The 10953-nt window shown below is 35.0% G+C and overlaps 1 protein-coding gene and 1 pseudogene across 1 annotated transcript; one reads left to right on the top strand and one right to left on the bottom strand.

The window, feature by feature from the left end:
* Window positions 1–1098: 1098 nt before the first annotated feature.
* LOC149184194 (uncharacterized) lies at window positions 1099–2051 on the bottom strand. The gene is made up of 2 exons (XM_089415260.1): window positions 1659–2051; window positions 1099–1578 (listed from the first exon to the last, which is right to left on the bottom strand). The coding sequence occupies exons 1-2, from the start codon at window positions 2049–2051 to the stop codon at window positions 1099–1101; spliced, it is 873 nt and encodes a 290-aa protein (XP_089271386.1).
* Window positions 2052–3984: 1933 nt separating this feature from the next.
* On the top strand, window positions 3985–5072 carry LOC149184193 (uncharacterized; annotated as a pseudogene).
* Window positions 5073–10953: the final 5881 nt, after the last annotated feature.

The following is a 10953-nucleotide window of genomic DNA, read 5'->3' as shown; positions in this document are numbered from 1 at the left end:
TTATCTATTCCGTTGTTTCTGACTAAGTAATCTTGTTGTTTCTCCATTTGTCTGTCTCTGTGAATTACTCTTTGCTATTGTCATCTAAGTCTCCATTTAACTATTTCATAAATGCATAGCAATGACCAGATGCCCTCTTCAAGGCCATACCTGTGGAAAACTCTCATCCTAGACTATCTCATAAATACGTAGCAGTGATCAAATGCCCTCTGCGTGGCCATCTCATGATGAATGGAAATATTAAAAATCACATCTGAGATAATCAATAAGGGAGAAGGAGATGGCTTGTGCATCTGTTAAAACTATTACAACATAGACTTATGATTTTCCCACGGAGCCCAAAAGCCAAGAGAGAGATGCAAATAGTTTGCCAAAGTAAACGTTTGGGTTCAGACTAAAAAAAATAAAATCACACCTTTGTAAAATTTAGGGTCTAAACATACCAATATTAATTGCATGGATTAAATCAAATCACAACTATGGAATCCCACCAAGGTACCTACTGCCACATTTAGGGCCAGAAATAAAAATCAGACAAAGTAAGGACCTTAATGACAGTAAGTCATGTGAGGAAAAGAATCAAAGCCTTTAGGTGATTTGTGAATTCCTCAAGCTTTTTTATATATCATTATTCTGGGTCTTGTTATTTACCTTCACACAGAGACCATATGCCGAAAGACACAGGCAAACATAATTTTGCCAATATCAAATTCTGGGTCCAAACACATTTGATCAAATCACAATTATGTGAATATGGGTCAAACATAAAGATATTAATTGTACATGATCCAGTCAACTCATGACAGGAAACCTTCACACAGAGACCACATGCCAAAAGACACAGGAAAACATAATTTTGCCAATATCAAATTTTGGGTTCAAACACATATGATCAGATAAAATCACAATTATGTGAATATGGGTCAAACATAAAGATATTAATTGTACATGATCCAATCAACTCATGACAGGAACAACTGAAGTTCTGTAACCTAGCTTTTCTCATTACATTACAGCACCTTAGGTAACCCACTGCCAAATTTAATACCTTGAACAGCAATAACAATTAGCCAATCTCAGAACCTTAATTGCACTGTGTCACATGAGGAATGGAATCAGAGCCTTTCGGTGACTAGGGAAGTCCTCAAACAGAAACTTTTTCATATACCATGACTTGGTTGATATGCTTCTACCCACCAGAATGAAGAACATCATGGCAACTACACAGAAAGCAAACGGAGTCTGGCAGATGAAAGCTACGCCCAGGAATTCAATAAGCTCGAAAAAATAATGGGGGCAAACCACACACCCAAATAGGCCTCCTTGGGGAATACAGTACAGTTTCACTCCATCTTTGCGAAGCTTCGACAGCAAATAATGGTGATAGAAGTTCCCACTGATACCCACAATGAACAGAACTATTCCCAAGGGTATCAAATTCACAGATGGACGACCCAGGTACTCCACAGAGAGTTGAATATCATAAAGCAGATTGCCAACTATAAAAATGTAGCTCAAAGGTAGCAACACGAATGTATCGATGGTCATACCTCCAGAATAGCGATGAACAAACAGGACCTGTTACGCTGATGCATATATTAGAATCTGCTTGAAACAGAGTTATCTAGATATAGACAATTCTATTCAATAACACATACCTCCATAACTCGCTTCAGGAAATGAATGACCAGAGCAGTAGCCAGGATGAGGAAACGGGGCTCTGCTTCTTTGTGAAGATTCAAACTTGTTGAAAGCTGCAAGAGACCCAATTTGTGAAGAAAAGTGCTTGCACTGGGCCAGTCTAATTTGCTGAAGAGAACTAGTGTGCAAGTCAAGAGGGCAGGCGCATAGACAACGAACATTGCCAGCTTGCTGGGTATTTGGCTAGATGAAGAACTTGGTTTGGAACTGGCAAATTTAGAGAATTTGAGATTAATGCCTTTGAATTCCATAAATCCTAACATAATTCCTTGCATAAGGAGGACCACGGCCACTACTTGGATGTACAGAGAGGGAGGGTACTCAAAGAGAAACAGTGGATTCGATGCCATTTAGTAGCCGATCAAGCTGTTAGTTGTTAGTTGCAGAAAGATTTTAGTGCTGCCTCGCTGAAATGCCGGAGCAGAGCAGAGTAGGAATATCTATTAGGGTATCGCCAACGAGGTCATAAATATGTGGAGAGGCTTAAAGTCAAGAGTGTTCAATCAACCATCAAAAGGGGCCACCATTAACTGCGTCATATCGGGTCAGTGCAGTATCTGATTGTGCAATCAAAAGCCACCACACACAATAAAAGGATTTTCTTTTTAAATCTAGGATAATCGGTAATTGGTGAGAGTTATCCTGAAGGGACCCAGGATCAAGTCTAACTGGCGGCTACTATAAACCTAGGCTATGTGCAACAGCCTGCAAGCCGCACAATAACAAGAAACTTATACCTCAACAAGAGCCTAGACATACCCTATAAGATTGCCTACTCTTCTAACCAAAACACAATAGAAAGACATGTTAATAAAGTATGTTAAATTTTTTGATAGATATCTTTCTTCGGACTACGTGGTTGTGGAATGGCCATTCATCTTACAGATTCCACTGGCATTGTGGAAAGGGATCCCATACCAGAGCTGAATTACTTGCACTCTCGGGAGTTTTGTATTGTGTTTTTTTGGCTTGGCCCCACGGATGTTTTAATTGTTGGCGACTCCAAATCTGTTATCCACTGGCCAAACGACAAAGGTCTCTCAACTCTCCAAATTTTGATGCTTGGAAATGACTCTCGGGAGATTTGTATTGTGTTTTTTTGGCTTGGCCCCACGGATGTTTTAATTGTTGGCGACTCCAAATCTGTTATCCACTGGCCAAACGACAAAGGTTCTCTCAACTCTCCAAATTTTGATGCTTGGAAATGAAGAATTCAGTGTTTGATCAAAGGGTTTCTGACGAGTAATTGGGATGCTCGAACTTATAATTATGATTGGAAATCTGCGCGCTAGTCTTCCTATACTAATCAACCTAATCTCTCGTGCACTCTACTGAACTTCCAATTTTCGATTTTTTTTATCGGTAGTACAGCGAAATTTGGTAACTTTGGATTCATCTAATTTTGAATCTATTCCATAGATCTACTTACAATTTTAGATCAGAGATCAAATTTCTCTATTCTTATAAATTTAAATTTTATCTTAAAATATAATAAATAAAATAATAATATTTAACAAAAAAAAATACAAACATATTTTTAGGTTTTTTTTTTTCCTTTAAAACATATATCAATCCATGTTAATACCGAGAAAATCACACATCGTGCTTATATTGAACTATAATACAGCTCTCGGAGCAATAAAATTTCGAGGATAGATATTTCAGTGGATATGGGCGACTACTATTTTAGCATGGGATATGGTTAATATATGGCTTCCTTAATTTGATGGTTTATTCCTTTTAGTCCCTTAACAAAATTTGAGTTTAACATAAAATAGTGATTTAACCTTTAAACCATCCATTTATTATTATAATTTAAAATTTTAACTGAATTTCAATTTCAATCACGGAAAAATGAAAATAAGTGATTTGAGTAATTTTATTTTATTTTTTGGTAGAAAAAAACACCACTTTTCATTTAAAATTAAGGACTTATTTACGTTCATATAGGTGTTTCCCAAATACCCAATCACTGGCTCTGAAAAAACAGTACTCAAAAACCCAACAACCCATAACACTATAGGAATTTGGCCAATAACCAACGAAGTAATTCTCTCTTTCCTCTTTTCTGTTTTTCTCCCCTTGAGGTGGTCTTTTTTTTCAACTACATGGATGAAATAACAAACTATAATATATATATATATATATATATATATTATTATTTTTTTAAAATTAAATTAAATTAATCAAATAAATTATATTTATAATTAAAATAACTACAATCTATAAAATAATAAATAATTAAAATTGGAGACCAGACAGAACGAAAACCCTAGCGAAGCAATGGCGAAAAGAGGAGGGGGATTTGGGCGCGGGTTTGGGCGAGGCCGAGGTGACAGAGGCCACGGGGATAGTCATGGTGAACGTCGAGGACCCCGAAGAGATGAAGAGGAAAGTGGGTAGCCGTGAAAAAGCTCGGCTGCCTGGTAAAAGACGGGAAAATCTGTTCCCTCGAGAAAATTTATCTCTTCTCGTTGGCCGTTGAGGTGCACTAGATCGTGGGTGACGGCAATGGCCACGTCGAGCTCGGTGTTAAGTGCAGCAAAGAGGTGGCCACGGCCAGCCGCAGAGCCATTATTTTGGCCAAGTTTTCAGTTATTCCCATGAGGAGGAGGGATTGGGGTAACAAGATCTGGAAACCCCACATTGTACCTGTCAAGATCATTGGTAAATGTGGCTCCAAAACAGTCAAAATGGTGCCCGCCCCCAGAGGTGCCGGGATAGTGGCTGCTCGTTTGCCTAAGAAGGTTCTACAGTTTGCTGGAATCGAAGACGTGTTCACCTCCTCGCGAGGGTCGACCAAAACTCTCAGAAATTTTGTCAAGGTCGTCAAGACGCTAGAGGAGTACCCACAGACTACAAAGCTTTATGGAGACATTGAAGCTACACGGTCATGCATGACCCAGAGGACCACAGAACCCCCTTCCTTGGTAACTTCTAATCGCTTTCAATTTTTTATTAAAACCCCTTCGGGGAAGTCTACCTTGATTTGGGTCCTTGCAACAGACTGTGTTATGAACTTGAAGAATATCATCGCCCAACAAATTGGCTACCCAGTTGGACTACAACATCTGTTATATGGGGGCAGAACCCTACAGCATCTCAAATCCATTTTCGGCTACAACATTATGTTAGAATCTACTATAACACTCAACCTGAGGCTGCGAGGTGGTGCAACAACTTTCAGTTCAACAAAACAAACAGAAGGAGGCAGTGGGACAAGCACAAAAACAAAAAACAACATAGATCCACAACAGAAGCACAAAAATGGAGGAATATCCTTCAAGAACATCTTACAAGGGGGAAAAACTCCTACAGTAGTCCCAAAGCAAGCTGGAACAGAACCAGTCCATACATTGTGGAGCAGCTGAACTATACACCAGAACTAAATATAGATATACCAGAAACAGATGAGGCATGTAATAATTTTGAATCACAAGCCATCATTTGTCGATTCAACTGTTTCTGGCCAAAACCTTTTGAACTTTTCCATTGGATATTCACAAAATGGACTCTACACTGTGAAATCCACCTTTGTTCCAAGGGGTTTTTCATTGTCAAATTCCATTCAACAAAGGTAAGAGACATTGTGCTATAGGAGGGACCATGGTTTTGGGGATCTACGGGCCTTTTCATCACACCATGGTTCCTGGAATTCGATGCCAATACTATGGTTGTTTCCAGGATGCCAGTTTGGGTCCATCTGCACAACCTCCCATTACACTTCTGGGACCAACAAGTTCTTGCAGGTATAGGAAACACCATTGGCAGATATATTAAAATGGACACACAAAGAGTGGAGGAAATAATTTTTACATTCGCACACATCTGTGTGGAAGTAGATCTCAGTAAAGGCTTACCAGACCGCATACAGCTGAAGCATAAACAACGAAGCTGGACACAGACACTAGACTATGAAAACACAACATTTAGGTGCAGAATATGCTGGCAAACAGGACATCTACAAAATACATGTCCTGAAGACAAAAAAGACATCCGAAGGAAGAAGAAAATAGGGAAACAACACAAGGGTTGGAAATTTCCCCCACTAGATCCTGAAGAGGAGGAGGAGTTTGAAGTGGAAGAGCCCATACCAAATGAGAACAATCAAACAGACAAAGAAGCAGAAATCCAGGAGACATCTCCACAAGGACCTATGGAATCACACCTGGAAAAGATGCCAGATACAATGGAAAACAGTGGAACCAAAAGACTACACACATTAGACACCTCTGATTCTAACAAGGAAAATCCCTAACCAGACACTGAAAATCCACTTCAACTTGTATCCACAATGCCGTCTCAAGGGGAGTGGCGCAAGGTCGAGAAGAAAAAGGGGAGGAAAACATGATTTTCTCCCCATATGTACATTAAACTTTTTTTTATTGAACCCCTGATCTAAGGTCATTTGACTTGCAGATGGAATGTGACTCAGCATATACAAAATGTAATTTTGTTTTCATTAATAAAATTATGACTTTTCTTACAAGAAAAAATAAAATAAATTAAAATACATTTAAATTTAATTTATAATTATTCTATAATTTTTTTTAATGAATAAATTAAAATAAAATTTAATTAATCAAATTAAATTTATAACCAAGATAGTTAATTTTCTTATTAAGCTTCATCTAACTTCTAATTTTCTTATTTTTAATTTTTAATTTTCTTTAAATTTTTAATAACTTATTTGTTTACCATTTTTATTTTGATTGTTTTTCTCATATATATAATTATTATTATTATTTTCTTAATTTTGTTTAATTTTTATTTCAAATTACTTCGAATTTTTGGGTCTTGTTTTTTTAAATGTTCGTTTTTTTTTTTTTTAACCACAATTTATTTAAAAAATAAAGTGTTTTAATATTTTTTAATAAAATAAATTGACTTTTTTTTTAATGGAGTTTTTTTAGTGCGATTTTTTGGAATTTCCAGTGCAGGGAAAATTTGAGGTGAAATCTTGATTTGTGTTATTTAAAATGTGTTTTTGACTGTATATATGGATTCAACACCCTGAAAAACCCCTAGGGCACTTGGATTGTGTAGGGGTTACTCATCAAAATTGTGATTTCAATAAAGAAATTAGACCGGAAAAACGTCTTAGAAAAACTTCCAAAAAGTCACACTAAAGACAACTTCTTTTTTAATTGGTGGTTTTTTTTTTTTTTTACTAATGAAATTTCTTCACCATGGCTTAAAAGTGCCACAATTTTAATACTTTGTTGAAAAGGGGTTCGACTTGTCTTAGGCCAAGATTTTAAAAGTGCTATAATTTTATTTTAAAAAAAGTTTCTATGATAGAACAACTCACTATTTTGGGTGTTGATTTTTAAAGTTTTTCCTAGTGATGATATTTGGTTTTTAATGCAATGGTTGAAAAACGTTGGAATTTTACTATTTTTATAATCATGATTTTGGTTTTTCTCCCATGGTTAATAAATCATAGGAAATTTAAACCTTCAAAAAAAATAATTTGACATCACCAGCTTTTGATTTGGGGTGCTTTTTCATATTTCTTGTGCAAAGTATGGGTTTTTGGGGCTAGACTTCTCATATTGAGACTATAGTTCTCGTTAAGTTGGTAATTGTGCTACTCTATATGCACCTGAAACTAAAAGGAGAAGGTACAATCTCAATATAAGGAAGAACGGTTACCCGTTGAACCGCACAAAAAACCAACCACAATTTACCGAGTTTATCCTTATTAATAAGGAGCGAGGCTAAATGCAAGAATAAGAAAGGTAAATGCATAAAAGACACGAACCAACCCTCTACATTATTTCAACTAGGTTTGAAATCCTTCATTTGATTGATATCTCCCTGAGTTCGAACAATCTAACAAGGATTGTGGGTCTTATTGAATTTACCTTTCATTTGGGAAATTAATGCAAGGCCTTCCAACCATGGCCTCAACATTTGTGTCTATGTAACTAAGTATTTTATTCTAAATAAAATAAAATATTAATTTTTTATTCAATAGTATATTTTGCAATCATGTATATTTATTTATTTCTCTATTATATATACAATATTAATTCGTATGTAAGGCCCATATTAATCTTAAAAATTTTTATCAGTTTCTCAATATGGAGTGATTATATTTCTATTGTTATATTGTTATGTAGACTATAACCTCTCATAGTCTCAATTTATTATAATTGTATCCCCTGTCTCCTATATATATACTAAGTAGGCCTAGTCTTAAAATCATCAAATATTGCCTTGTACATTGTATTCATTGTAAAAGGAGGTTTCCCCCTTGAAGAGGAATGTAATTAAGAAATGTAATTGTATCCCCCTGGTTGGTTCGAAACGCGTCGACAAAAGATTGGTTATGTGATTTTGCCGAAGATTATCTAAACAAGGAATGTAATTATTGGTTTCTTATTATTTTTAAGGTGCAAGGTTCATAACATTTGGTAACAAAGCTCATGATCATAGGGTTTTACTTCTTTAAATAGATCATCATGGGATTTTCGCTATAAAGGTTTTTTGGGGAAGTTTCAAATGGTGAAACTTGGAGAATAATGATAAGACATCTCAAGAAATACATGGTTCAAATTTTAGATCTTGGTTCACTATATTTTCATAGAAATGTTCCAAGGAAGTTAGGGTTTCTAAATTCTCTTGAAATCAATCTCAAATAGGTCAGTTTAACATTTTTACTATAATTTCTTTTAAGGTTTTAGACCATGAAACTTTGACCACATTTAGGCGAAATCACAATGAACATATGGTTCAAATTTTAGAACTTGGTTCACTATAATTTTGGATATATGCTCTAAGAAAGTCCAGGTTCTTGAATGCTCTTGAAATTAGTTTCAAATAGGTCAATTTGGAATTTTTGCAATAACATTTTTTAGTGAGGTTTCAAAAAGTGAAATTTAGATCATGTTAATGAGAAATCTTAGAGAATATCTAGTTCAATTTTCATAATTTGGTTTGATATACTTTCAGAATTATACCTTGTGGAAGTTAGGGTTTGTGAATAGCTATAAAATAATTTTTAAATAGATTAGCTTGGTGTTTTTGCTATATCTTCTTGTTTGAGACTTTTCAAACTATGAAATCTTTGGGGATTTTAGGAGATATATAGAAGTACCTCATTTACAAATTTCAAAACTATATTTGAATAATTGGACATGTGGAATGCTATACAAGTTTACTCGTAGGAAGAGGCGAGAATAAGAAAGTTTTGGGAGAGTTACCGTAACTTGCACTTGGCACATCAATTTCAATTCATGCCCATGGAATTATATACAAGGCATATCAAAGTATTATAGAGCAAGTTTTATATCTAAAATGGTTCAAATCTCACAGATAAAACTTTAGCCATTTTGATGTTCTCCAAATTAAGTAATGTAACTATTGGGCGTGTTATATTATTTCCACAACTTGTCCTACACATTGTTACGTTGTGTCGGGTGTAGCAGGGGTTGCAGGGGGGGTTTGCAGTGTGGAAGTAGCCCCCCCTGAACGGGGTCCAAGGCAGCACCCCAAGATTTTTATTTTTTTTATGCAGACACAATAATAGTTGTGTGGACCCAAGGATGGGGCACAAACACTAAGATGGTGGGCGTACCTACCCATGGTTTTACACATGGCTTTTTTCACATGGTTTTGGGCACGATGGTTTTTTCCCATGGTATTTTGTAGATCTGGTCAAGTGAACTATGGTTATGTTCTAATCCAGGGTTAATGGATTGGGGTTTATGAATGCTTCGACATACATATATATGTATTGCAACATTGAAAGGAATATAATGAAAAATCAATCTGGTTTTCCCAGTATGGGTTCCAAGAGAAAATATCTGAGTATATTTTATGTTTTGACCATTGTCTATTTTTCTGTTTTAAGAATTAGTTTGTAGGTAATTCATGTACATAGTTAAAGCCTGCATTTACTTACTAGTGACATAATTGTTGATTAGATGATCCTTTTTATTATGGTGAATGAAAGTTGTGATAAAGAGGAGTACCATTATTATTTTCCAACACATAAATCTACTACACTAATTAAATCTATTGAAGGCTCATCCTTGACTCATGAAGAAATTGAAGACTTAAAATTTAGGTTGTCTCAATCCGAGAAGAAAGCTAATGAAATGGATGGTAATATGTTGAAAAAGGTGGATTTATCAAGCTCTCAGTAAAAACTTAAAAGATAAATGGAAAAGAATATGAATGGAAATAAGAAAGGAATACAATAAGATGAATGAAAATAAATAAATAAAAAAGGCGAATGAAAATAAGAATTAAATACAAAAATCCATAAATGCTATGGAAAATATTCTTTTGGAGAGGCTTCCTAAAAGGGATGTGGAGATCCAAGGAAATCACGAACATGAGGAGAAGCATGTTGTTTAGAATCAATCTCATATGGGTAGTATGCTATCACAACTGGAGAGCAAAAGTATTGAATCACAGAACCATAATCATGAATTTTCAATTGAAGATTCACATCATCAAGGATTCAAGTCAACACCAAGGAACTACTACATTTCGAAGATTGATATGAGGAGTTCCAATGGTAATTATCCCATAACGTTGATATTTTATATGGAAAAATACTTTGATTACACATAAGTGGCATCCTTATGAAAAAAAGGTAAATATTTCATCCATATTCGTAGAACACGACCAAAATGTATGGTATTAATGGCTTTGTGAAAGAAAAGAAGACTATGTTATATCTCAATCCATTTTTATAGAGGAATTGATAACACATTATGGATATATTAAGAGCAACACATTCTTTAGTCAATTAGTAAATCTTCAACAAAAAGGTCCAATTACAAAGCACATTCAACAATTCCAAAGGTTGAGTTTGAGATTAAAGAAACTTTTGGAGGATAATTTGTTAGACCTATTTATGGGATATTTAAAAGAAATCATTCAATGTGAGGTGTGTCTCTTTAGACTTAAATCTCTAGAGATTGCTTTTAGTTTGGGAAGGAAAGTTGAGAGAAAAAAAATGGCCATTAGAAAATCACTCACTAGTAACTATAACAAAGATCATGCCCCCTCTCCTAAACAAACAAGGTTGAATGCTTAGAAAATGGATGAAATAAGAGGAAAGAGACTATGTTTCAAATGTGACACCAAGTATAGTAAAGGGCATAAATATAGTGGGAATAGGTTATTCTACATAGAATATAAAGAGGAAGAATATTGAGAATTGGAATCATCATAAGATATAGAGATAGAATAGATTACTTGAACAATATCATGTCATACATTGGTTGGAATTAA

Source organism: Pinus tabuliformis, chromosome 3_2 (assembly GCF_031772625.1).
Source record: "Pinus tabuliformis cultivar Carrire ecotype Pingquan chromosome 3_2, CPIR1, whole genome shotgun sequence".
Classification (NCBI taxonomy): domain Eukaryota; kingdom Viridiplantae; phylum Streptophyta; class Pinopsida; order Pinales; family Pinaceae; genus Pinus; species Pinus tabuliformis.
The sequence above is the reverse complement of the archived record's forward strand: the minus strand, read 5'-3'. Positions and strand labels throughout refer to the sequence as shown.

Coding starts and splice junctions, on each gene's coding strand:
- LOC149184194 (XM_089415260.1), bottom strand. CDS start 2,051: ATGGCATCGAATCCACTGTTTCTCTTTGAGTACCCTCCCTCTCTGTAC. Junction 1,579..1,658: donor TCCTGAAGCGAGTTATGGAG/GTATGTGTTATT, acceptor TCAGCGTAACAG/GTCCTGTTTGTTCATCGCTA.